The sequence below is a fragment of the Dromaius novaehollandiae genome, chromosome 10, assembly GCF_036370855.1.
Source record: "Dromaius novaehollandiae isolate bDroNov1 chromosome 10, bDroNov1.hap1, whole genome shotgun sequence".
NCBI classification, from domain to species: Eukaryota; Metazoa; Chordata; class Aves; order Casuariiformes; family Dromaiidae; genus Dromaius; species Dromaius novaehollandiae.
Window position 1 is genome coordinate 23093791 of NC_088107.1, and position 27434 is coordinate 23121224.

The following is a 27434-nucleotide window of genomic DNA, read 5'->3' on the forward strand; positions in this document are numbered from 1 at the left end:
GGAGCGTCGTATCTAAAAAGCCTGGAGAAGCTGGGGGTCAGGAGGGTTTTGGGGTTGCATTAGGAAGCCAATGTGGGTGCACGAGCCTGTGCACATCGCAGGGCCCTCCGGCCCCCTTGCCCATCCCGGCGCCCCAGCTGAGCTGCCCCCAGCCGCCTTGGTGCCGGCTGCCAGCGGGAGCTGCTGCCAAGCCCAGGGAGGGCAGGGTGTCTCCTGGCGCGGGCGCCTGCTGAGAACAGCTTTAAGAGCTCCTGCCTTGCGTGCCAGGCAGAGCTTCACACCCCAAACACATCCTCCCAGCCCGGCTGCCGCCCCGCGCCGAGGCAGCGGGTCGGGGGCAGCCCCGGGGGCGCGCTGCCGCTCCGCTCGCTCTTGCCCGCCCTTGCGGGTGCACGCGGGCGCGTTTGCAAACCGCCTGCTGCTGCTGGAGCCGCGTCTCCCGGGGTCCCTGACCGCGCTGCCTCCTTCCTCAGGCGCTCCCGACCTCCTCCAGGCCACGGTGCCCTCGGCCGCTCGAGCCGCAGCCGCGCACCACCAGCCGCCTCGCCTGCTCGGGGATGCTGAAGCCCGAATTTGGGAGGAGCTGGTCTCTGCGGCGTCCGAGGCCGTGTGCCAAGGCAGGCAGCGACCCTCGGCCGTTGCACACCCGCAGCAGGCTCCTGGCTACGCCGTGCGCGTCCGTCTGCCCCACGCGACATGCTCGTCAGCGGGACGTGCCCGCAGCAGTGTGTAAGGACTCAGGCGAGCAGGAGCACCCAGGGGCCCGGCGCCTGCAGGTGCCACCACGCATGGCCGAGCGTGCGGACGTGCGCCTGTGCGGACAGGCACACGTGAGTGCGCGCGTGCCGAGCGTCGCAGGACGGCGTGCTCTCCGCGCGTACATGAGAAACGCTCACGTTTGCTCGCGTGAGAGCGTTAAGACACACGGGAGCCCAGCTGCAGGAGAGCGCAGAGGCGGGCTGGCTCTGCGTGTGCAACGCGCGGTGTGCGAGTGTCTCTGCAGGTGCGTGCGCGGCCTCCTGTGAGCTACAACGCGTGTGCACGGCTGTGCATGTGGATGACGGTGAGTGCAGGGACACGGACGCCGTCCCCACACGTGTGAGAGCAGGGCGGCAGGAGGGAGGCGTTTGGCAGGGTGTGGGCGGGTGGTGCCTGCACGCGTTTTGGGACAGACCTGTGTGTGTGCCTGTGTTTCTGCGTGTGTCTGGAGCTGCGTGACAGCGTGTGCGTATTAGGAGACACATCCGTGTGTGCGGTGCGGCTGTGAGTACCCCCGCAGGAACACCCGGCCGCAGTGTCCCAGCAGCCGGACGCTGCACTGTCCCGGGGAAGGCTGTCCCCGCACCCCCCGCACCCCCGCAGCAGAGGGGGAGCGGGCTCAGGGTGGTCTCCCGGGGACGGCCGGGTCCCCCTGCGCATGACTGGCCCGGGGAAGGGGGCTGCGCACAGGGTGCCGCTAGGGCAACCTGCACCCAGGGGTGCCCATGCGCCCCCGCGGCTGGGCTCAGCAGCACAAAGTGTCCCCCAATGGGGACACAGGCTGAGGACGGCCAGCTCAGCCCTGGGACAGCCGGAGCAGCGGGGGCACGGTCTGCACCCCCGACCCAAAGGGGACTTCACGGTGGCACCGCTGAGGCCCCCAACTCGCATCCGCGGGGGGACCATCTCCCCTCTCCCATCTCCTCCCGGCGGGCGCGATCCGCCGGGCGCCGCTGGGGTGGGGGAGGGCCGGACGCCTGGGTCCCCCCTGCTTCCCGGCTGCGGAGGGGGAGCTGGGACATGGAGGGGGGCTCGCTGGCCCCTTGCAGAGGCAGCTCACGGCGGCTTCCTCGGCTCCGACGGGCAGCGTGGACGAAGCCCTCTGCACCCCGACGGCGGTCGGCCGGCCTGTGCCCCGCCAGGGCCCTGCGGGGTGCCGGGACGGCTGCCACCCCCAGCCAGGCCGTGGGGGACGCGGGGGCCGACGCTGACCCGCTCCGGCGCCGCGCTGACCCCGGCGCCGGCTCCTGGACGGGAGACCGCCGCCCTGGCCCTTTAAAAGCCATTTCCCCCCCCCACACCCATAGCGTGACTACGAGTGACCGGGGCGTCCCAGGTCCGTCCGGCAGCCCGGGCCTTCTCACGCGATGGCCCCACCGTCCCCCGTGCCCTCTGCCGCGGGCCGCGGCGGTCGCACGTCCCCTTTGGGCACCCCGGTCCCAGCTCTGCCCCTCCGGCCTGTGCTCCCGCGGCGACCGGGGGAGGGGGACAGGCTCCCGCCCGGCGCCGGAGCCGGCGAGGGGCCTCGTGGCCACCCCGTGCCCACCGCCTCCAGCCCCGGGAGCTGCTGAGGGGGCTCCGGGCGCCGGGGAGCACCGGTAGCTCGGACCTGTCCTTCCAAGCCCCCGCGCGGGCCCTGCCCTGCTGCCCCCGGGGCAAAGGAAGAGAAGCCCCTGCCGCGTCCCGTCCCGCAGCAGAGCTGCTGCGCGGCCGGCGCCTGGAGGGCAGGGGCGAGGGAGGCTCGCTGCCGCGGCTCCCCGCCGTTGCTTCGCTGCCCGGCCGGCGGCTCTGTGCACAAAACACCGCAGCAAAGCGGGGCGGCAGGATTAGGCGGCAGGGACAGACCGGCGCGGACCCTGGGCTCCCGAGCAGACCGCGTCGCCTGGACCGGGCACGCTCTGCCTGCGCCCCTGGCTGCACCTCTGTCTCGGCCTGATGTTAAGGCAAGCTGCACTTGCCCGCTGGCTTCGTGGTAAAGCCTCAAACCCGTCCTCAGGGTCTGGGCTGAGCTCCGGAGCCGTCTGGAGGGAGCACGGAGCAGAGCGAAGCCCGTCTGCGGGCTGGAGCCGGGAGGGGACGGAGCCGCAGCCGCTGCTCAGCGCGGATGCCTGGAGCAGGAGCGCCGGCCGCTCTCCCACGCGAGCAGAAAGGGCCGGTCTCGGCGCTCGGGCCCGCTCGCAGGGGGTGCCTCGGGGACGCGCCCAGGGTTTCGCAGGCCCCCGCAGAGCCGCGGCTGGGGCGGTGCTGACCACCTCCGGCAGCTCCGTGCCCGCGGCAGGACGGCGGGCGCAGGGCGGGGGGCGCGGGCCGGGGCGCACGGGGGCTGGTGCAAGCCGGGGCCGGGGCACACGGGGCCGGGGCGCGCTGGCGGCGTCGCCCCCCACCCCCCGCGGGGGCTCTGCCGGGGGCGGCGGGGCGCGGGCGGCGGCGGCGGGGCCGGGCGCCTTTAAGAGCCGCCGGTAGCGTGACTGCGAGTGACCGGGGCGGCGCAGGTTGCCCAAACATCCCGGCCGCTTCGCACGCGATGCCCCTCGGCCCGCGCCGCCGCCCGGCAGCCCCGCGCCCCCCGCCGCCGCCGCCCGCGGGTGCCGGGGGGGGCCGCGCCGCGGCCCGGGTCGCCTCCCCGCCCTGTCGTTCGCCCGGGGAGAAGCGGGCGCCGCAGCCAAGCGGCTTCGCACGCGAACCGCCCCGATCTTTAACCCGGCGATGCCTCCCGCCGCCGCCCGACGGGCCGCCCCGCGCCCCCCCGCCGCCCCCGGCCGCGCCCCCCCCTGGGCGCCGGAGACCCCCGCGGCAGGAGGGCGCCCCGTCCCGGGGAGCGCAGAGCCCCCCAGGGGCTCCGCAGAGGCTGTCCCCCCCCCCCGAGGGACCCCCGGGCCCCGCCGCGGCCCCGCGGGCTCCGACCCCCTCCCGGGGGGCAGCGCTCCCCCTCCGCGGGCCGGGCGCTGCCGCGTCCCCCGCGCCGCCCCGGAGGTCCTGGGGGGCGGGGGGGATCCGGGTTAGTTATTTGGGAGTTTGGCCGCCCGTCGGCTTTGATTAGGCTTCGGACACGTGACGGGAGGCTCCTGGGCCAATCAGGGCGCGCGGCGATGCATATAAAGCAGGCGCGGAGGGACGGCGGGTACCTGCGGGAGGATCGGGCCCCCGCGCTCCTCCAGCCGCCTGGAGGGACCGAGGCTCTGCCCGCCCGAGAGGTGAGTCCCGGCCCCGGGGACCGTCCCCCCGCTCCGGGACAGAGCCCTCCGCCCCGAGGGGGGAGGCTCTTCCCCGACAGCTTTCCCAGGGGACCCCCGAAGGCTGGAAACCCGTGGGATGCCCCCTTTGGGGGGGGGGGCATAATTTGGCAGACCGCTCAGAGCATCCTTCCCCGAGCCGCCGGGAAGGCGGTTCCTGGCAGATCCGGGGGTCCCTGGGTGCTTGCGCCGGGTGATGCTAGTAGCCCCACTGCCCCGTGCCCGGGGCGCGCTGCCCCAGGGCAGCTCCGCTCCACAGCCGTGGGCCGGGAGGGGGTCCCGGCTCCGAGCCGGGCTGCACCGTCGGGCTGGCTCTCCCTGCCCGAGCGGGGCTGAGATGGCTCGTCCCCATCCCCGACCGAAGCAGGGACCCCAGCAGCCCCAGAGAGCTCCTTGCCACGGAAGCACCGGCTGGGCTTGAAGCCAAGGTGGTCCCATGGGACCTAGGTGCCCCAAGTCCCGGAGGGGAGCAGCGCGGTGGCTCTAGTGCCTTCACGCCAGGGAAGGTGGGATGTCAGACCCAGACTGGCTCAGGGTTTACCTGAGGGATTTTGGGCAGGGCTCCGAGCAGGGTGCCCCCCACCTGCCAACTGCAATGGCCAGTGCGGGTCCTGCACCTCCCTCCCCAGGGGCGCTTTGACACATCACAGCTGGTTAGACATCCCTGAACTGAGCCCACTGGCTCTGGGACATGCATCGGAAAAAGGTCTTTGCTTTTTCTAGCCCTTTTGGTTATCAGTGATGGAGCGTTAGGCACCAGGGTCCCACTACAGCACCAGCTAGCTTTCTTGGTCATCGGTCTTTAGTAAGAGTTGTGATAATCTAAACAACCCCCTGCTTGCTTTATTTAGTTTGCAGGCGAGCGATGGCTCAGTGCAAGCAACCAGATGACTCAAACCAGGACAATTCAATTCTCCCATAGTCAAATGCTCTTGAAAAGACTTTACAGTAGGAGAGAGAATTTCTTTGCTTAAAAGAGCATGTTTCTTACCCCAGCATGCAGAAAAAAAGCCATATGACCTATTGCTTTCACTCCTGGCTATTTAATCTCTGCTTTTAACTGCAAGTGATTTTCTAGAAACAGATTTGTCTAGTGAGACTTGTACTTGTTCTTGTCTGCAAGTGCAAGCTGCACTAGTGCATTTAGGAAGATACTTACATCTGACAGGACAATCAGTAAAAGGTGACAATAGACTATCACTTCATCCCCTAATGACTGGTGAGGACGAATGTGCAGCTGTTTGGATTTGGACGTAGGTAGCCTCCATTCATGATGTAGGGGGATGTTTCTCGGTGCTGAAGTATGCAAAGGGGCTAAAGTGCAGAAGAGCAGTGCAGAGACTACAGATTGCCTGCTCAGTAGCTTGTCTCTGGGTGGAGCGTTTGGATCAAAAGTTACACCTTGGTTTCCTGCCTACAGTCCTATGCTTCCACTACTAAACAAGTGTCTCAGAACTACAGCTGCCTCCTGGACCTTCCCCCTTCAAAATTATTATTATTATTATTATTTTTAATATTAAGGTTTCTAAATGCCAGCAGCAATGAAGGCTGCAATGTCGCTGGTGGGAAGCCAAGGCATTCTCTCGGCCACTGAGATCCTCACTGCGGCTGCCGTCTTCTGCCTGGTCTTCCTGCTCGTCCAGTCCTTCAGGCAGCACGTCCCCAAGGGGCTGAAGAGACCCCCAGGACCAAGAGGCTACCCCATCCTCGGCAATGTGTTGGAGCTGAGGAAGGACCCGCACTTGGTCCTGACCAAGCTGAGCCAGAAGTATGGGGATGTGATGGAGATCAAGATTGGCACCCGGTCCGTGCTGGTGCTGAGCGGGCTTGACACCATCAAGCAAGCCCTGGTGAAGCAAGGAGAAGACTTCATGGGGCGCCCTGATCTCCACAGCTTCCAATACATTTCAAATGGCCAGAGCCTGACCTTCAGCCCTGACTCAGGGGAGGTGTGGAAAGCCCGCAGAAAGCTGGCCCAGAACGCCCTGAAGACCTTCTCCATTGCCCCCAGCCCAACCTCCTCTTCCACCTGCCTCCTGGAGGAGCACGTCTCCAAGGAGGCTGACTACCTGGTCACCAAGTTCCTGCAGGTGATGGAAGAGGAGAAGAGCTTTGACCCTTACCGGTACCTGGTGGTGTCTGTGGCCAATGTCATCTGTGCCATGTGCTTTGGCAAGTGTTACGACCACAACGACCAAGAGCTGCTCAGCATGGTAAACCTCAACAATGAATTTGGAGAGGTGGCTGCTTCTGGCAATCCTGCTGACTTCATTCCTGTGCTCCAGTATCTTCCCAGCCGCACCATGGAAGTCTTTAAGGACCTCAACAGGCGATTCAGCGCCTTTGTGCAAAAAATCATCCAGGAGCATTACTGTAGCTTTGACAAGGTAAGAATCTGGAGATTCTCTGGGCAACCTTTGCTTTGCTTTGCCCCTCATTCTGTTATTGCCTTTGTCTTTCATAGTCTGGTTCCTTAAGACCATTGAAGCAAGTCAGGGAGCAGAAGTGAAGCTTTTACTCTACTTTCTGCCTAACAAAGTAGAGCTTCTCTGGAAGAAGCTCAAAAAATCAAATTCAGTGCTGCTATTTGCTGGAAGTGGCAAACTGCTCGGAGATACTGACTGTGCTGTAGCTGGCCCTGCTTTCTCTAACTATTTTCAAAGTAGCTCTCCTTATGTATAAGACTGGCTCAGTCATCCCGGGTAATACAGCCTTGCTACCCCTTGGCTACCTGGCAGGCCAGACAGCCGCTGCCTCTAACACTGCCCCGTCTCATTCTGCCTCTGCGGGCAGAGGTGTCTGCAAGTGTCACAGCTGCTGTCTGTCTGCCTGGCCTGGTAAGGGGGGAAGAGGGTGTTCCCTCGTCCACCCACCTCACAGGGTGCAGAGGAAAGCTCACTGGAGCTCCTGGGTCTGTAGCTAACCACCATCAGGAGCCCACATTGGCTGGGAGGAGAGGTTTTCCTCCAGCCCTTGATTTCTCTGGTCTAGCTGACTGCTCTGGCCGTTCCCCCAGGAGAACATCCGGGACATCACGGACTCACTGATCGAGCATTGCCAGGAGAACAGGGCAGGGGAGAACACCAGCGTCCCGCTCTCCAGCGAGAAGATCATCAATATTGTCAACGACCTCTTTGGGGCGGGTGAGAACGTGTCTGCTGTTAATGCCGTGCTGCGGTCCCTGTCCCAGCTACGCTCCTGACGTGGCAGCTGAAGAGCTGTAATCCACTGCTGCAGGCAGCCGAGCACGTCCAGGTCCTTCAGCAGCCTTACAGACAGAGAGGCCCTGAAAGTCCCGAGACAAGCTTTCGAGAGAGCTGCTGTTTAGCCCTGGCAGTTGAGCTTAGGGTCACAGCAGAGGGTGGAGAGGGGAGCCAAAGCCGTCCGGATGCACCTTTCACGGTGCTTGGTATCTGGGGCTGAAGCTGGGCTCGCAAATGCTCTTCTGACAGGTGACAAGAGCAGATGGCTTTTCAGTGATAGCTGGTGGGGGGAACAGCTCCAAGGCAAATATTAGCTGTGCATCATTGGCCAAAAAATCTAGAATGATGGGATCTGTAAATATCCTCTGGCTTGTCTTCTCTAGGTAACTAACTACGTTTCTTCTATGTCTATGCAGGCTTTGACACTGTCACAACTGCCCTTTCCTGGAGTCTCATGTATCTTGTGATGTACCCTGACATCCAGAAGAGGATCCAGGAAGAACTAGGTGAGTTCATGAGTCTGTTTCCTCCAGGGCTGAAATGTCTCTGCCAAAGGCTGATTCCAACCAGCTTCTTCCTCTCGACCACCCGCAGATCAGACCATCGGCCGGGAGAGGAGACCGAGGCTGTCCGACCGAGGCACGCTGCCGTACACAGAAGCCTTCATCCTGGAGATGTTCAGGCACTCTTCCTTCCTGCCCTTCACTATCCCGCACTGGTAAGCACTGTAATGACTGACACATTACTTGTTTTTTGGAGTCACTTTCTGGGAGGTGCTGTTTATGCTGATAATAGTCTGGGAATTGCTCCCTGTTACCGTTGTAGGCTACCCTTGCACAGGCTGTGGGGAAATATTCTGATGCATACCCTAAATTCCTTGGATTAAACCTCATTATGGCTTTGTTGACAGTGGCTGTTAGTGCAACTATGGAGTTGCATCAGTGCATGTGGCTGCTTTCACTGCCCAAATTGGAGGCCAGCAGCTGCCCTGCTTGTTGCTCTCCTGGGGCTGAATCCTTTAGTTTGAGGGCAGTTGCACTTCAGACCCTTTGCTAGTGGTAGGACAGTGGCTTATGACTAACCCACCTGGTTTCATATTTCCACCTGCCTTGGGAGAAACTACGTCATGATTCATTCAGCTCCCTGAAACTGGAGTCTTTCCACTTGAGGAAAAGCATTAACCAAGAATACTTATAATCTCCCAATTCAAATACAATTAAGGCAGGGTATTTCCTAGCAAGTCCTTAGAATAAATATAGGGTATTGAAAATCAAATACCTGCCTAGAACTTGCCTGCCTTTGTTTCACCCTAAAACTGCAGATCTCCTCTTAACTTTTCCTTCCCCACCCCTACCTCTTTCAGTACAACAAAAGACACCGTGTTGAATGGCTACTACATACCAAAGAACCGCTGTGTGTTTGTCAACCAGTGGCAAGTGAATCATGATGAGTAAGTATACCAAATCCCCGATTCCTATTCAGAGGGCAGTAGGTCTGCCTGGCATTAAGATCACTCAGATTGGTCCTTTGCAGCAACATGTCTAAAGCTGAGCAGGTCACGAGAACAGGGATGAGCAGCTCAGACCAAAAGCAGTGTGGATCTGATGCAGATCCCAGGGTCAGATCTCCTGTGTGCGGAGCTGCTCTGGGCTGCACGGGCTGACTCGGTCACCAGGTCGGTGACTCCCCGCCAGCTGGGGCTTACTGACTTTTTGCACAGCAGCTTGGACGTGTCCTCAGTGCATTGGACTGACCACATATTCGTGGTGGCTGTTTTCGAAGGGCTGGCAGCTTTGGCTGCTGAATAATCAGGAATCAGTAGATCCTCCTGCCAAGCAGCACTTGTGATCTGGGCTGACAGCTCTGAATGTGTTTAACGGAACTGTCTGGTTCCCTCTTTCAGGCAGAAAAATGTCCTGTCAGAAGGGACTGCTGACATGACCATCATTAATAGGGTCAATTCTCTTCTTGCATTAAGGATTCAATAGACTTGCGTCATTATTTCTGATAATCAGCTTTTGTGAATGAAAACGGCTCTGGAGCCCAAAGCCCCGTCTTACCTGTCCGCTGCACTACAGTAGAGACTCTCTTGGAGGGAGTGAGTTGACTAAAGGTGATGCAGGAGGTTGTTCCCCCATCAGTTATTTTAGATGAGAAGCTCAAGACTCGACATCTCCGTATCTGAGCAGCCCAGCTGCACAGGAGTATTACTTCTGCTCCTGCCTGTGCCAGCGCGCGTTGCCGCTGATTGCAACGGGAACACGCTCTGTGCCAGAGGGAATTCCCTCCCTCTGTGAGCAGCAGTCCCACAGCTTAAGGCACCGCAACTGCAGCTGGACAGAGCGTGAAGATTTGCTACAAAGGTTCAAGGTGATAAACCGCCAAGTCTGATTCCTTCCTTTTTAGAAGGTGCTGGCAGATATCTCTGGTCTCCTTTCAGCTGAAACTGCAGAGCCTCTAGATATTACACGCTGAACTAAATTCATTGCTGGTATCGGCATAGGCAAACACAATCTGAGTTTGAAATTGTTTGTTTCAATAGATTGAGCTGATAGGGGCTGACGTGCAGTTGGCATTTTAGATCGGTGATAAAGGCCACCACCGAGTGCCAGAGTTTCTGGATGGTGAAATGAGAAAACGTTGCAACACTTCTCTCCGCAAGGAGTTTGTCCTACTGCTGTCCCTGTTGTGGAGGGGGGAAGCGGCTTTCTCAGGTATCTCTCTTTTTTGCTCCAGGAAGCTTTGGAAGGATCCCTCAACCTTCAACCCCGAGCGGTTCCTCAGTGCTGCCGGGACTAAGATAGACAGGACGGAGAGTGACAAAGTGATGACTTTTGGCTTGGGGAGGAGGCGATGCATTGGGGAGTCCATTGGCCGGTGGGAGGTCTTCCTTTTCCTGGCGACCTTGCTTCAGCAGCTGGAATTCAGCCTCTGCGCCGGGCAGGAGGTGGACATCACTCCTCAGTATGGCCTGACAATGAAGTACAAGAAGTGCAAGCACTTCCAGATTAAGAAGCGCTTCCCGGTGAAGAGCTCTCCATAAGCTGCGGCGCCTGGGGAGGAAGTGCCACTTTGCGAAATAAAGCCAGCCTTTCGAGCCAGACACTGAGACTGCTTTAGCTAACACTCTCCAGAAGGAGCTGCTCCCCAGCCAGCACAGCCGGTCGCTGGGCCGCCTCACTGGGGGCTTGTTCATCTCTCATGTAAATGCGAGCGAGCGCCCAGGGACGGATAAAGACGGCGTTGTTTGGCTCGGCGCGCCTCGAGGAACGTGCCCGCTCCTCGCATCTCGGTGAGCCGGCTTTAGCGCCGTTGCCTGTGGGGAAGCAGAGCAGAGGTTCATCCTGACAAATCCTCTGATTTCTCTGAATGTCTTTGCAAACAGCTCTCGCAACCAGGGTTCAAACGCTTCAGCTCTTTGTGCTGGTTGGAACGGGCTCTCCCCGCTGCTTGAGCCGTGTTACGCCTTCTTCGGAAGGGCTTTCGGGCAGGCCAGGGAGACTCTGCCCAGGTGAGCGGCACCTGGGGCGTTGCTGGCCGGCTAAACCCTCCCCTTCCCCATGGAATAGCTCAAGTGTAGCTATTCGGAGTGCGCAGCCATGCAGCTCAATGCCATGAATAGAAATTCATGAAATGAATGAAGCCCCTGAACATTTCCACCAATCCTTGGTGACCATCTGACTACCACCAAATATATATATATATATACACACATACACACACATATATATATGTGTGTGTTCACAAATCTGAGATGTTATTAGCTCAACTCTTAACAAGAAGCCTCCTGGAAAAAACTGAAAGACTGAGAAGAAGGGACAGGAACCAACAAGGGGGACAGTAAAACACTTCTTGCTTTTGGACTATGTATTGCTGCTATTTTAACTATTTTTTGGCACACAAGTAATAGTTTTATATATTCAGACTAATACAAAGAGTAAAGGTTTAAGAACTGCAAGAGCTACGCTGCCTTACTTTGCAATCTGGTCAGCCAGTGTGAGATGAAATTATAATGGCAAATGGAGCAGCAGTTCCTGCTCGTTTGCACCTTTTTTCTGTGATCTATATGGGATGCATTCGTATGCCAAAATGTACCTGCACTGCACAATAGCTCTAACCCAATAAATACTAATGGGCAATTTGTTGCTTGGTTCTTGCTGGTGTTATTTTCCTGGGAAAAGATCCATCCTCAAAAGTCTGACTTAGATCCCCTTAGATCCCCTATCTAGATTTTTCCATTTTGGGAATTAACTGGCTGTTCCCTGACCGTAGGCACTGTCGCACTGCTGTTTCCCACTGGGGTTTTGCAGCCCGAGTGGCTGCGGGGCCTGATCCTCTCTCCGTGTATACAGAAGACAGTTGTGCTAAACCTCGGCTGGCCGTCGTGGAAGCGAGTGGGCAATGCCGAGTGCCGTGTGCCTGCTGTAATTCAGGATTTCGCTAAAAATCAGGACTAGCCCCAGTGCGATGGTCTTCTCCCCTGGGAAACACTGAAGCAGGTAGCGAAAAAATTCTTTCACGTGGCAGTGCCTCAGTTTTAGTTACCACCTTTGAGGCTGAGCTTTCCCGGGGAGGGAAGCGATCCGCCGAGGGATGCTTCTGCCGGCCGCAGCTTGGCCGCCCGTGCTGCAGGGCTGCTCTGCACTTCCCTATCTCCGAGCACGATTATTTCCGAGGCTTTGCATAACTTCCCTTTCAAAACAGGCAAATCACTTGAGTGACTGGAACTTGGCCACAGACCCGGCCTGCCACGTGACGCGGGAAGGTGGGTCCTCACTGGCACGGCACGCACTGGCGCGCGCAGCCCCGCGCGTCCCGCAGCCGGGCGCAGCGGACGCGGGCATCCTGCTTCGGCGGGGGTGAGGCGGGAAGAGGTGAATCCGGGCAGCAAAACCTGGCCCTGGATGCAGCGGACTTCCCCATTCGGCCCGCGGAGGCTGCACGCACACCGTAATCCTATGGGACCCGAGTGACTCACAGTCGCTGTGGGATTAAACTGCTTCTTCAAAAAGGCAATAAACGCTTAATTGTAGTGCAAATAATGACTGGCCTTACGTGACTCTGGGGAGAGACAAGGTCTGGGCAAAGTTGGAGTCATTTTTTGAGGGACCCAGCAAGATCTCCAGCCTTTCTAGCTCGCCAGTTCCAGATCAGGGACACTATCAAACCCTTCGATGTGGTGGCGAATCAAAGGGGCAAGAAGCCGCTCTTGGCAGCAGCGAGCGCCTGATGAACGGTGTGACCGGCTGCGAAAACAACCACTCGCTCAGGGCTAAAATCAGGGCTTGCGCCTGCGAGCGCTCATTAGCGCGGGGGGTTTTGTCGGGCTGAGGCAGGAGCACAGCGAGGGCCGCATGGACGGGGCGGCCGAGGGGCGACGAGGTGCCGGCGGGGCCCTGGCGGCGATGGGGGCATGACGCGCGTGCCGGAGGGGACGGCGGCCCCGGGGACAGGCGGCAGCAGCGAAAGGGCGTGAGGGAGAGGACGGCCGTGACGGAGGCGGTGTGACAGCAGCGGCGGGGCTGACGGGGGCGCGATGGAGGCTGCACGACGGCGGCGATGGAGGGGTGACAGAGGCCGTGTGGCAGCTGCGAGGAAGGGGGGATGGGGGATGGAGGGGTGACGGAGGCTGTGTGGCAACGGAGCACGGAGGGCTGATGGAGGGAATGGCGGCGAGCGCAGCCCCCCGCCCCCCCCAGCTGAGGCGACGCCGAGGGTGCGCGGCAACACCGCGCATGCGTGGCGCCTGTGCTCCGCCGCGCCTCTCTATGGTCTCCCGCGGGCGGCTTGAGCGGCGCTCCCAGGCGGGGCAGGAAGTGACGGCAGGCGCCGAGCGTCGCTGAGGCGGAAGGGTGGTGGGTGAGGCGGGGAGCGAGCAGCGGCGGCGCAGGTGAGGCGGCGGCGGCGGCGGCGGCGGCCCCCTCCCCCTCCCCCTCCCCGGGCGGGGCCGGGGCCGGGGCTGGGGCTGGGGCCGGAGCTCCTCGGGGCCCTCGGCGCGGGGCTCGGCGCGCCCGGCGCTCCCACAACGCGGGGCTGTGTGCGGCCTGCCGGGACCGCGGCGGGCGAGGCGGGGGAGGCCCCACTCCGCGGCCTTCCCCTCCCTGGCTCGAGGCCTCAGCAGGCCTCCCCTTCCCGCGGTGCGGGAGGACCCCCAGGGCAGCGCGTCCCTCGGGTGCAGGCGGGACAGGCCCGGTGGCCCCTTCCTTTTCCTGCGGGCCACTCCCCCTTCTGTCCCAGCTCCCCCTGGGTGCAGTGGGGATAGGCTTGGCGGCCTCTCTTTTCCAGAGCAGGTGTGCTCGGTGCGCAGGTGTATTGACTCTGCATGCTCAGTCGCTTTCAGCGTGTGTTTGCTTTTTCTGCGTGCCACAAAAATATTTGAGTAGCCCATGTGGCTGTTGACTTCCCTTCAAAACTTGCAAGACTATGGGGGTGTCTCTAGTTTACATTTTAACTTAGAGCTATGAGGGAATATATAGTATCAGTGACAGCTGTAGTGGCAAAACTCTGAATATAATTCTGGCAGGCAGTCTGGCTTTCCAGGTGTACATAAACAAACATCTGTTTACATTTGTCACGTGTGGCTAAGTAAATCATTCACTGCCTGCATAGTTCATTCACTCTTCTAAATGCTTTGCACGAAAAGTAGCTACAGAGTGAGGTCCTTTGTGATTAGGAGTTTCCCGCATTTGGTTTATGTTCGTACCCAAACATACCATATTGCTGAAAAGTGACTATCTTATTTTAGAAAAACTATTGCTTTAAAGTGCTGATGTATGTTGAACTCTTTCCAAAAGAGATATGAAAAGTAGGAAAGAGAATGAAATACTTGTTTTAACACAGATACTCTGAAATGTGTTATCTGTGTTTTGGAAGTGTATGTGTTTTTTTGGTTTTTTTTTTGTTTTTTTTTGTTTTTTTTATCAGCTATCAACTTGGAATCCAGACATTTTTATTGTGGGTTGATATAAAGACACAGAAACAGAAAAGAGGATGCCATTGCTAAAGAGTTTACGCTCTTAATGACGAAATTCAGTGTTTGTTTCTCTTTCAAGTAACCCTGGTGTCAGTCTTTCAAAAAGGGGGGAAGGGGCAGGGGAAGTGAGTTTGTTCTAGAAACATCCACGTACAGTAGCTATTTTCATTCTCTTTTGTGTCTTTTTCCAAGAAGATCAGGACGTGAAGGGCTTCCAGAGAATTAAAATGACTTCCTCAGAAATGTTGTATATACTGATGTTAATCTCTCTTTCTTTCACCCCCACTCTTATCTTGAGCTCTGTATTCTGTTGCTTCTTTTTATTTATTTTTTTTTGTTTCTCCAACTTGTGTTTCTGTTGATGACTTCCAGCCTGCAGCCTGGTTATTCTGAGAAAAGCAGCAAGTTATTTCTGGATTATCTCCTTCTCTTTCTGTCTTTCTGTTCCTTACAGCATGTCCCCCAAATGGAGCAAGTATCATCAGTGCAAGAAGGAGATTAAGAAATTCAGAATTCAGGCAGGGAAATGACAGTAAAAGTAGTGAATGATCTTCTGTTACAGTTATCAAGCCAGTTTTGTTGGTTTTTTTTTTTCCCGGATTGAGTGTTCTCCTTCTCACTGTTGATTACAGCATAAAAGACATGTATATACAGTAGTTATTTTCCTCTTTGAGTTTTTCACATCTTTCATGCTACTGTGATGCTAGGGAGCCTGTCACTTTCCTGTGTTCCTTGTCTGGAGGAAGTAATACCAGATCAAAAGATGTGCTTAGCTGTTTCAAAGTGTGTTGATTGAAATACAATTTTAGCCAGGCATCAAAACTGCAAGAGGTTTATAAGACTGAACATCTAACTACACAAAATGGGGTTTTTTTCCTTGTATACTTGTAAAACTAAATGCAATTGCTGGAAAGCAGCGCAATTTATTTATTAGTTTATTTTCGGTTATTTAATTGCGGCAGTAATACTAACAGTCCTGGGTGTGGAGTTCATGGAGACTTTTGTCACAGACTCTGAAGGTTCCCCCCTGTATCTGCCTGTTCTCTTAAAGGTGTTAGTTTTAAGCTGTGTTTACAGACACTAGTCTTCTCACTGCCAAGTTTTCATGAACACGATTTTCCTCCAGCATTTGTAGGCCAAAACTTTAAAATGGGAGCAGAAGATAAATTAACTGTTTGAAGCTGCTGGGAGAATTTATGGAGACAGAGCTAAATGCTTCATCTGGTATTTAAGCAAATAATATTGCTGTTAGAATTTTTTAGTCTTGAAGTCAATTACAAAATTATTTCCTCTATTTTTGGAAGATTACAGCACTGTAAGAAATTGGCCTGGGTGATACAAGCATTAGCTATCATTTATGTTGCAACAGAGCCATGGGCGTTACAAACAAATGTATAGGCAAAGCATTGTCCAGGGATTTACACGTTTGCTGTGGCTGTATAGATGTTATTTCCACCTCACAAAGAAGAGAGAAGCTGGCTGAGCTGGAGCCTGGGTGGGAGCCAGCGTTTGGGGCCAGGGGGATGCAGTTGACGCTGATTCAGGTTGTCAGTTTCTGCGTCTTTTACAGCCAGGCCTGTCTCTCTTTACTTTACAGCAACTGTGTGCCAGAAATATGGCTACAGACTGGCTTGGAAGCATTGTGTCAATTAACTGTGGAGAAAGCTTGGGAGTCTACCAAGGACGAGTGTCTGCTGTGGATCAGGTCAGCCAGACCATTTCCCTGACACGGCCATTCCATAATGGGGTCAAGTGCCTCGTGCCAGAAGTCACCTTCAGGTTAGTGTCTTTTTTTCCTGTGTTTTCCAGATGAGGCCTGTTTCCTTTTTTCTTTTTTTCTTTTCCTTTTCACTAGAACTGGGCTCTTTGCCTTAAATCTTATTACTGCTACTGAGTGTCTTGGATGAAATGCGCCTCTAGTATTTTCAAGAATTTGTGTGCAGAAGATTGTTATTTTCTGGCTCTGTGCTCAGTGTTAGAAGTGGTGTAGCTCACAGCTGGAGGATATTTGTGGCTGAAGCTATCTGTGTATGTCTATGTATCACATATGTGTACATGTTCTGTGTTGTTCAGTTTACAGATAGTTGAGAAGGGATTGGCATATTCTCTTAAAGGTCTTTCCTCAGCATATGTAGTGTATGTTTTCCAAATGTGATAGAAGAGAAGGCAGAGTAGTAGATCAGTTAAAGTTATTGGCCCAAATGCAATTAAATTTAATTAAATGCAATCATTAAATCCATTTCCATCTCCTTTGTCCCTTTTAGCACACTCTTCTCCAGGTAGACAGCACTTCTATCTACTAAAAGCTGTTTCCATTGCTTGGATAATCTTGTTGTGTAAGGGTGGCGGCTAGTGGGTGTTAAGGGTGGCGGCTAGTGGGTGTAGAAAACTGTTGGAAAAGTTTGGAACTAAGAAGCTGAATTCAGTGTAGCAGTATTGTAGTTCTTCTGAATTCCCTCCCACCAGCTCCTGGCAACATTGCGCTTGAAAGAATAAATATGTGAGAGAGATTAGTCACAGGATATTTTCCTGTTACCTGCGCAACTTGCATATTACAGTGACTCAGAGCCTTAACTGTACTGTATTTTTAAATAAGGTTAAATACAGATTTTAGGATATCACTTTTTCCTTGAACTAGGATTTTGAAGAGAGAATGGGGGAGGAAGAAGGCTGTATTCTTCCAGGAAATGTGTGGAAGTCTGTGGCAAGTCCTTGCTACTTTTAATGCTGTTAATTTTATATCCCACTTGAACAAATGCTTATGAAGTCTAAAATAGAAGACCATAACTTCCAATTTGTTTCTCACAATCTGTGCAGATGGAGGTCTTTATGATCTCTTCTTTGTTTCATTTTGGCTCTAACCAGTACTACTTTAGTTTCCCCTTCTGAGGAAATTGGAAGTGCCATCCTTGACTGAGCATGAATTGCACCAATTTAAGAATTGCTTTCTGTAGAAATGGATTACAAGAAGCAGCAGCCTGAAGGCTGAGATTAATTATGTTATCTAGAAACTGCTATATTAAGGCAGATTTTTGCAAAGATCTGTGCAAGTTGTTCGCATCCGCTTCACTGATTCCTGTTTCAGCTAGGAACAGTACCCTGAACAAAATCCAGGTGCAGTATAGAAATACGTGAGTTCTTATTCTGAAGATTCAGATCACTTCAGTTGAATATTTTGATGTCTGTGAGATGTGTCCTGTAAGTTTGTGTATTAAAATCCATTTTTTTCTCTTGTTTTGTTGATATGGGCAACAGAAAAAATGTTGTAGAATGTTGCATGTTTTCCTCTAGGGGGTGATTTTTATAAAAGTAGCCTGAATGCTAAATTCCAGAATGTCTGGTTCTCTTTTCCTGTTTTTAGGGCAGGTGACATTACTGAGCTAAAAATTCTGGAGATCCCAGGGCCAGGGGACAATAGACAATGTGGGGATCTGCAGCAGACGGAAATGGGCATCCCTGGTGTTGGATGCCAAGTGGGTCCCAGTCAGAATGGCACTGGAAAAGTGTTAAAGAAGCCCATCTCCAGCAGTGCCCCGCAGAATATTCCAAGGAGAACAGACATGAAGAATCAAGATGTTATCATCTCTCCACAGCAGCAGTGCTCCAAGAGCTACATGGATCGACATGTGGAAACATTGACTCAATCCAAAGGCTTCCGTCGTCGCCACAATTCCTGTGAGTATGCGTGACGTCCTGCAACTCTCCTTTTCCCCTACCTGAGTTACCGCTGCAACATCCACACTCCTTCAGCAAGCACATTTCAAACAGTGCTTTGTTTGCTTGCTTTTATACTTTTATTGCCCTCTAAAGGTCTGGAGAAGAGAAATCAAATGGTGATGATAGACATCGCAAGCTGTTCCTCAAAGTTGTATAAGTATAGGTCTTGCAGCTGTCTTGCACTTATCTGAAGTTCCTTTATGATTTGATGATTGTGTAATCTCACCCGTAATTCGGTATGAGTGTTCGCACAGTTTCAATAACGCTTGCAGGACTAAGCTTATAAAGTGTATGTACTTGCTAAAAGAACTGTAGAGGTGTGAAGTGTTCTTACTGGCTAAGATCAGGTGAAGTGGATTGTTTGACTGCATCTGCTGTTTCCTTTTTTATTTTTATTTATTTATTTTTGTAAAATACATTGTTTCTCTAGGCTTCCATATTATATTACAAGAAAGTCTTCAGGGTATACTAGACGCAGAATTGCTTCATTGATCTCTGTTGCCATCACACTGATGCAGACCATAAATTCTATCTCCTTTTTCTTCTCTTGGTGGATCTTAAAGTTATAGCTAGAATTCCTTGGAGGCAAATTCCCTCTACTTTTCCTTCTTTTTGTTTCAAAGTGGAATACCTTTCCCAGCTAGACAAAGCCTGAAAAATGTGATCCCAGAGAGGTTAGTCCTATTCGATTGAATAACCAGAGTAGATAATGGTGAAAACATTAAACTCATGTGCTGTCTGTGCCAGCTCCTGCACCCATGTGCAGCAACAGCTGAAAACAGGCAAGTCTAGTGGAAGCCAGATCCCTTTTTAGCATGGCACTTAGATCACGTGCTTGATTTTTAACAGTTTCCTTGGCTTCTCCAGGGTATTCCAAGTGGGGGCCTGAGGTGGTGTGAGCGTTTTACCCAGGGCAGTCCTGGAACTAACCCAGGTAACAAGCGGAGAAGGTTGTAGCAGACTTCTGTGATGTCGCTATTTGCTCATAAAGGCTGGTGGCATTTAAGTGCCTCACGGCCGTGGACTTACTGTTGCGGGAGTCCACCTGCTCCGAGTAACCTCCAGAATCTTGTAGGTAAGAGGAGGCTACGTATGTGGTTTTACTCATTAGGTTCAGGGTGATTTGTTTTATATATATATTTTTTTTAATGTAGTGTTGGTTGTGTCATAAAGCTTCGGACTTTGGCAGGCTTCCCATGACAAACCCGATTTGAAATACTTAAACACCGTGAAAGGAAATTATTCTCTCTGAGCTTTAAAATGCTGTGAACTGTTCTGTGCGATTCTTGTGACCGTGGTAGAACTTTGAAGAGGGATGTTCACAGAAGCTCTTTCATGTAAGACAGGAGTAAGGTGTTCCTGTGTGCTTCCAAAACGGCTTTGGATACAAACTCCCAATTCATTTTCCTGTTGCTAATATTGCTGAGAAATACCAGTTTTTATTTTCAGGATATATTAACTTTTATGATGCATGTAGGACAATATTAATAAGAAAAACATCCTCCACATTCTCTGCTACGACATCCTGGTCTGATCCTACCCTCCTCTTCTGACACTGCTGGCATAAGCTTGGTTTGGGGTGAGAACGCTAGGGGTGGATGCTATAGCAGTTTGGGAGATGATGGGAAAAGATGTGTATGGATGTAGGGTGGAGAGGAGCAGCAAAGACGTTAAAGGAAGTGGCTGGAGGTAGTAAAGAGAGGTAGCAGTGTGGGATGGTGTTTGGGAGAGACGCAAGTGATGTTTGAGAGCTTTTACGAAGATGGTATGTTGCACTGGATATGGCAGAGCCGAAGGGACTGGAGGCAGTGGATGGCTGCAGAGACAAATCATGTGGTCAGGCATGAGCTGGAGTATGCTAAAATTGTACCAGGTGTTGCTGATGTATAATTCTTCCGTTTGCCCATCCCTCTTTCAGCTTTCTGGAGAACAGCTCTGCTTGAAAAGGCAAAGAACAATCACACTGGTGTTTTCTTTATTGCAGTGTTTCTGTGAGGATTGTGCTTGGTGCCTATTTACATAAGCAAATAATTCTTTACCTTGCCTGTAACAAAAATTTTGTTAATATTCAAAGTTATTTTAATTAGCGAAGCAGAGATCTTTACCTTGCCACCGCCGGTGGTGTTCTGCTTCACCAGCATCAGATGTTGGAAGATGTAGAAGTGAGTGATGGCAGTTAGAATGCTTTCCTCAGTCCCCATGTCTTTCCTGATTGAAAACTGCCCAGTTGCCAGACTCCATCTTTCCTCTAAAAGGAACTAGAAACAAATTGCAAAATGGTAAAGCTTTTCTATTTAAAGCCTATATAACCGTAACCTATTACAACATCACCCTACAAATAGTTACAAATGTTATTTGCTGTGCTATGTTGTTAAAAATACAAATTAGCGCACACTAATGAGGATGATGTAAAGGTATAATCAGCATAATGTCAAAGTCAAGCATACGTTATTTTATTTCTGTTCATAAAATCTTCATCCAGCTCTCATGCTCTGCCAGAATTGAGTATGGCTTTTCCCTTCCTCAAAGACCCTCAGACTATGCTGCTTTCCAGTTTTTTGCCATGCAGTCATTGAAGCATCAGTATATAGTCCAGCATTTTCCCATACAGCTATATTGATTTTTCTGAAGCAGTTATGGTTTTTTTGGTGTCTGTTAATTTAATCTGACCTAACAAGGTTTATTAACAGAATTTTATTTTTAAAGGACAATTTCTTAAGATACATATTCAGATGTCTTTGGTTTGTTTAATGATCGTCAATGGTGGAAGGAGGAAGGCCAGAATGACGTGGGGGGGGGGGGGAAATGACACACTCCTCAGTGACCTAACCATCTTCGACCCAGTCTGTTGGAGAGTGTTTTGCCTCTCTCCAGGTCTAAACTAAAGTAAACTAAACTAAAGTATAGTACTTGCTATAGAGTGAGCGCTGTGCTTTTCTTTTTAAAGTTGTTTTTGGTTACCTAACTCTTCCTTAATTACAGCTGGCTGTTTGAGCACATTATTTTGAATGTTTTCCTAAAAACTTTTTCAAAATTCTCAGGTTCATCTACCTAAATGTTTAAAATAACCCTCGCTTTGCTTTATTCTTGCTGGATGTAATGTGTTGGGAGGTCTACCTCACTTAACGCCACTTTGCCAGCTTCTGGTAGGTCTGGAGTGAGCAGCAAGTGTTTCAAACCACCTCAACCCCCAAAGAGGCTGCATCATTTTTACATAAGCACAACAGCAGGTCAGACTTTTCTTTTACAGATTTTGTTTAAAACAAGTTGTGCAAGTACCAAGTGCTAGATGTATGTTATTCTTAGCCTGGATTCCTTTTAGGGTAAATGAGGTAAAAAACTGAACTCTTACTCTCCAAAATGTTCATATTTGGAGAGTAGATCAAACGATGTTTGACTCTTCCAGGAGCGGGACAGAAGAGGTCCTGGCTCTGAGAAGATGGTGAGTATAGGAGTCAAGGGAAGAATGGGCTGCAATGTCACCTAGAACTTAAGTTACATAGTGCCTGGGTTTAACACAGCTGGAAGCTGACCTTTCGGTACCCTTTGGCGTGCTAAGTCTGGGACAAAGTTCCCCCTTTAGAGTACTTGTGTGACAGAAATCAATAAACAACAAATAGCAATGCAGATTACACAACAATGGCTTCTGAGCCGTGCTGGCACAGGGCTCGCTCATGCCAGGGCTGGCGGTAAAAGCTCGCTCCCACTGGGATCTCACAGGAAGGCAGCCAACTCACTAGAGACTTCACATTTGCTCATGTACTATGCGTGGAAGGGTTGGTTTAAAAAAAAAAAAATCCCAGGAAGTATTGTTTATCTTTTGAGGGAGGTGCTTTTCTGTGCAGTGTTACGCTGCCAACTCGATGTGGAGCCATGTGCTATTCTCTTTAAGCTCCTCACATACACGCAGAGCAAAGTTGTGCTGGAAAGGAGCTGGACTTCTGTAGCTGCGTGGAAGGTGGATGGATAAGGCCGTGGAAGCATGCACAACTAAGAATAGCAACTTTAAGGAAATAGCCTGGGCTGTGTCAGCTGCTGCCCTTCTTGCCTCTCAAGACAGTAACCCTTGAAGAGGCATACCAAATAACAGTCTATAAAAAGACAGCCAGTTGTGAGGGTCAGCAGTATTTCAGAGCTGGCATCCGTTGGTGTGGATTAAAGAGCTGCCCACTACAATGCCGGCGTGTCTCGTTTTGATGGGGCATGGTCGTGGCTCCCATTCACTGCGTCTGCAGGGGAGCCGGCCGAACTTTCCAGCCATTGTTCTCCCAGCTTTTCTAACGCAGCTTTTTATGCTGTCAGCATTTACACTCTGTTCACATCAGCTGCTTCTGTCCCGTGCATCCAGTGCATGGAGATGCTGCTGCCCCCGTGCTTTGTTTCTCAGGGCAGCTGAAGGGTAGAGTGGAGCTGTTTGCAGAAGAATCTGGCAATGAGTGTAAAAAATCTTGTTGGGTAACAGGAACAGACTGAGTTGCTGTGGCACTTGACATTCACACAAAAACCACGCTCCTTTGGCCAGTGTATTCAGCATAAGCTCTAGTTTATTGATGTGAACTTTGAGAGGCCGTCAGATATTGCTTTGCCCTGCTCTGGTGTTGGTGAAACATGCTGAGAACTGGGCCTGTTGTGTTAGTAGGCCAGTTTTCGTTGCTTGTGCCACTGTTAGCAGCACTATTGGGTGCGGTTCCCTTGCTGGCAGTGGCAGTTGCTAGCTCCATAGCAAGTTGTGCGCCACTTTGGAGTGGTTTGTGTATCAACTTTGATTTGAGAATCCATCGTCTAGGGCAGAGAATGGAGAATGGAAGTTAGGTGTTAGTGAAGAGCTTTCCCTTTCTCACAAAACTGCGCGTGTAAATGACTGGTCCCAGCTTTCCTATATGTATGCTGGAACTCTTGCCTGAATCGCTCGTCTTCTCTCTCTCCAAAATTGCTTTTTGTCCCCAGCAACTCCTGAGTCCTGCTGTCTATCCTTCCGTGCCTCCTTGACTAAGGAGGTGTGTTACAGTAATTTGTTCTCACCCAGCTGTGTATAAAACTCCTTGAAGAAGTCTCCGTCAGCTTGAAAATCACTGTGCCTGAAATCGATCTACTAGCTGCAGTTAGGAACTTCAAAAATTATAACTAGAGGAGTGAATGAGCAGTATAGTTGAAGCCTGACAGTGTCCATGCAGCACGGTATTATTGGCTTCAGTTGCTCCAGGAAGTGCAATATAATTATTCCAAGCTGGCTGTTGTATTGATATTATTGTTTTGAAGAGGCAGATGGCTTTGTGCTGTGTCCAGCAGATTTTCATGACACAATGTGGTCAGAATAAATCCAATAGGCAGGTTAATTGTGTTGCCACAAGGGACTTGTGTTTTTAGCTATCTAATTTTTTAGATGCCTTTTGAAATATTGTTTCATTTAGTATAAGAGGGCTGTAGCTATAACAAGATAATGGTAAGGGAGAGGAAAGGCATTGCAGAGAAAGCTAGCATCTTTCATAAGGCCTGGTGACTGCTCGTTCTGGACACCTGGGCAGAACAGCTCTTAAACTGTTGCCATCTTAAGAAAAAAAAAAAAGTTAGAAAAGCAATAATTATGTTTTTTTGTTGTTGTTGTAAACTGTTTCCCAGAAACAAGCAAAGTCTTGATGGTTTAGGGTCTCACCTCCCACCTCTTAAGATTCAGGGTATTGGACTCTTGATTTCTTGTGCGTGTTGCTGGACTCATGGGTGATGACATGGCTGGAGCTGGCGCAGCGTTGAGGGGGAGCGTTTGTAGTGATCGGGTCTGTTTTGTTTCACTCGGATGCCTTATGCACGCTCCAGGGAGAGCTGCTGACCGTCTCAGGGAGCACCCTGGGTGTGGGGGCGGCGAAAGCTTTCAGATTACACACCTAAGTGGTTCTGTAGAAAAAACAAGTTACAAACTGTCTTAAAATGCGGAAATGTAAGCAAGAAAAATAAAAATTGAGACAGTGCTTTTCTAATTGAGAATGAAACCAAATGCCTACCCCCAGCAAGTCATATTTTGGCATGTATAGTGTTTAATGGATCAGTTCACTTCTCTTTGGTCCTAACCTTAGATTTTTGTCAGAACAAGCTTCAGATAAATTCAGAGGGTATCAGATCTGTGTGCACGCGTTTTTAAATGCCTTGAGAAAGATGTGCTGAACGCCCCCCACCCCCCAAACACATGCTTCCTCGCAGTATTTTCATTTCAGGCACTTACAACATGGAGTGTACATTTAAAAAAAAAATAGCTTCTTTCATATTTTACTGTGTTTTTGGAGAGGGGGTTCCTACTTTTTGGCAGGATTGATCCAAAAAGTGAGAAGCAGGTGGCGGTAGCATTGCAGGATTAATAGATACTGTAGCACAGCATTCAGTTATGCTATTTTTCACGGAGCTAACTTTTTTAGCAAAAACATCTGTTTCTTTGGTTATCAGTTCTGACTGGTTTTGTTAGGTTCTTTTAAAGTTTTGAGCATGCTGGACGGGCTTCTTGTGCGTTGTCATTTCAAGTCAGTAACTTGGATCTTGTTGGATAAAACTTGTTATTTAGCTCTTTTAGGCAGGCAATTTAGACACTGCCAAATGTGGAAGCAGGGTATAACAAGCAGATTAGTATTATCTGGACTTAAGTTTGTATAGGTCAATGTGAGTAATAATGTAACAAATAAGCAAATAATAGGGTATAGTGACCTCCCAACTGCATGTGGTTTTGTTTCACTCCTGTTAATCTCCAGGCATAAGCTAGGAATGTGGAGACTTCAGTGAATCTTGCTTCAGAGTAATCAGGCTTTTGCAGTTATCGATTGGAAAGAAGTCTCCTTCGTCTTAAATGTGGAAGACAATAAGTAGAGTAATGCAATAAAAATAATGAAAGGGACTTCATATTGGTATAAAATAGATGCATGTATTGATAGCAAATGAGAGAAAAAGGAAATACTTTGTTTGCAGTGTTTAAGTTTTCCCTTAGAGATCATTAAAAGGTGGCCAGCCTGTTATGGAGGAAAACTCTTATTTTAGCCTCTGAAATTTAGGGAAATTCCAAAGAAGGTCTTGGCGCATACGCCTGCGTGAACATGAGCTTAGTACAAGAAGAACACTGTCCTAGGCCAGGGCTCACTTATTATCTTATCACTAATGTAATACTATCTTAAATAAAATAAGGCCAGGAAAAATACTTATTTTGCTACTGTGGTCAAGCTTGTTTTTCTAACCTTGCTAATGGAAAGTCCCTGAAAGTCTCTCTCCTGATTCTTTCTGTTCTATTTTCTGTTAGCTTATCTTAGCGTGAGTAATGTCAAAGATGAGGTCTACAATATCTTTGGGAAGCAAGTATCCCTTGAGTAAGCAGAGTCCAGACGTGAGCTCTCCTCTCTTACAAGGTTTTACAAATAAAGTGTGTGAGCAAATGTGTTTTTTTCCATTTATGACACATTTTTAATGCATTTTTTTTTTATATTTAGGGTCGTCCAGTAGCCGTCATCCAAACCAGGTGACTCCAAAGAAGAGTGGCCTGAAAAACGGGCAGATGAAGAGCAAAGATGATGAGTGCTTTGGAGATGACATTGATGAAATCCCAGACACAGATTTTGATTTTGAAGGGAACCTGGCCCTTTTTGACAAGGCAGCTGTGTTTGAAGAGATCGAAACTTATGAGAGGAGGAGTGGCACTCGTTCCCGTGGTACCCCAAATGAAAAACCAGCTCGTTATCGGCATGATGAGAACATCTTGGAATCAGAGCCTATAGACTACAGGAGGATTGTTGTACCCCACAACGCTAACAAGGAATTCTGCACCGGTATGCCAGATCCCTTTCCGATAAGGATGCAATGTCTGTGGCTTTTCTGGGCACATATGTTGGATAGTTTTCCCCGAAGGAGGGGAGGGTGTGTGTGTCTCAGCTTGATGTGCAAACAAGGGCATTCATTAATGTGAGGTTGGATCCGTGCCTTATATCTACGTGCAACCTTTCTTGCGATATTTTAGAGATCAAGAATATTTAGATGGGGCAGCAAGGTAAGTTTTTCTTGCAGTAGGAAACAAAACTAAGTTGGATTAAAAGAACAGAAACGGAACATTTGAATCCTTGCTTTGATTTCAGTAGCATGAAAAACCTGCGTGGCCTCAATCACTGGCTCTTCAGGATTGTAGTACATCGTAGCAGGTCATGTCATAATTTGTGCTTTCTTGTTAAGAGGCAGGAGATTCATGAGCTTCTGATGTCTGATTCTGCTTCGGTAGTGCTTATGTATTTGTGTGCTTTTATAGAATTTTGAATGTCATTGGTGTAAAACAAAACCCATCATTCTTCCCACCCATAATTCTAAGCATCCATGTATGGATGTTGTCTTATTTCCTTCCACCCCCTCATTTCCGATTTGCTCTCCTCTGTTGCTGTGTGAAAGATCCAGAACGCGAGAGCGCAGAATGAACATGATGTTAGCTTGTGCCTAAAGAGTGTTTTTGGAGAGGAAATTGGATCTGTCCCTCCTTTGCTTTACATTAGTCTTAATAGTAAAAGGAAAAAAAAAGCTTTCAGGCAGGTTTTTGTGTTGAAGTATTCATCAAGGGTATCATGAGGAGAAGGTAGCATAGGACCTGGGCACTAGCTACTGTGCAAACGTTCTCCTGCATTTCTTATTTCTGGTCCTGTCTGCGGCTAGGTAGGCTGGTGGACTGAGCTGAAGGTAGCGTGATGGATCAGTGAGCTGACTGACTGCAGGGAGGCAGCAGTCTTAATATCTAAATATGGAGAATACTCAGCTATCTAATCATGCCTCTGGGGCACGGGTAGGATTGTTCCTTATTACATGTTCACTAGTACTTTTTGTCTTGTTTTAAACACCAAGTAATGGTGCTTTCACCAAGAGCCAAATGTCTAAGGTAATGGATTTTCCTGTTAGGAAATTTTATTGCATATTAGCGCACACATACGCAGTGGCATACATGCTTTATACTATACTCAGCTACAAATTCCCTGTGATCTTAGAATAGTTATGGCGTCCTATCTGCATGCTTTTTAGCACTTACAAAATGTAGGAGTAAAGGCACTTTTCCATTCCAGAAACACTTCTTTTCCACATGAGAATAGAATCAAATTTCAGATCTCTGTGGAAAAGATGGAGAGGCACCGAAATGACTAATATCCTGGTGGTCTAGCCACTCACCGAAGATGTGATCGAGTCCTCGATCTGCCATTCTTTCTCTCCCCAGAAATTTCATCTGGGGCGTGAAACACTCCAGTGAAGGCAGCTTATTCATTTGCAATGATTTGTTGCTTTTCAATTTAAAAAAAAGTCAAATTCTTCATGGTTCCACTATACAGTGATTAGTTTAATCTTCTGCTTGTGTCATCCATCCTCCTATTGATCAGTTCTGCTCTTGAATGAGTTAAAAACATACTGAGTCGTATCGAAACCCTGTCTAGAGCTCAGAATTGTGTTTCCAGTCATCATCATCAGACTTGGAGGGGAAAGTAAAAGAACAGAGTAAACATGGAGTGAGACTTTCCCCTGAGCACTCTGTAGCCATTTTAAGACTTCCTGAAGCAG

The 27434-nt window shown here is 50.9% G+C and overlaps 2 protein-coding genes across 3 annotated transcripts in view; both read left to right on the top strand.

The window, feature by feature from the left end:
* Nucleotides 1-942: 942 nt before the first annotated feature.
* Nucleotides 943-11338, top strand: LOC112992218 (cytochrome P450 1A4-like). 2 transcript variants are annotated; one of them, XM_064517610.1, is made up of 7 exons: nucleotides 943-1063; nucleotides 5514-6379; nucleotides 7009-7135; nucleotides 7612-7701; nucleotides 7790-7913; nucleotides 8559-8645; nucleotides 9932-11338. In XM_064517610.1, exons 2-7 carry the CDS (start codon nucleotides 5522-5524, stop codon nucleotides 10236-10238), a joined length of 1593 nt encoding a protein of 530 aa, XP_064373680.1. In that variant the 5' UTR covers nucleotides 943-1063; nucleotides 5514-5521; the 3' UTR covers nucleotides 10239-11338. The 2 variants fall into 2 exon arrangements, with proteins under 2 accessions (XP_064373680.1, XP_025970935.2); XM_026115150.2 differs by lacking the exon at nucleotides 943-1063 and adding an exon at nucleotides 3879-3953.
* A 4338-nt stretch (nucleotides 11339-15676) lies between these two features.
* The window catches only part of EDC3 (enhancer of mRNA decapping 3), a 28412-nt gene continuing 16654 nt past the window's right edge, over nucleotides 15677-27434 (top strand). The window contains 4 exon segments of the mRNA XM_026115919.2: nucleotides 15677-15754; nucleotides 15757-15947; nucleotides 17530-17843; nucleotides 25346-25681. Coding sequence (XP_025971704.2) covers nucleotides 15692-15754; nucleotides 15757-15947; nucleotides 17530-17843; nucleotides 25346-25681 — 904 coding nt within the window. The 5' untranslated portion in view covers nucleotides 15677-15691.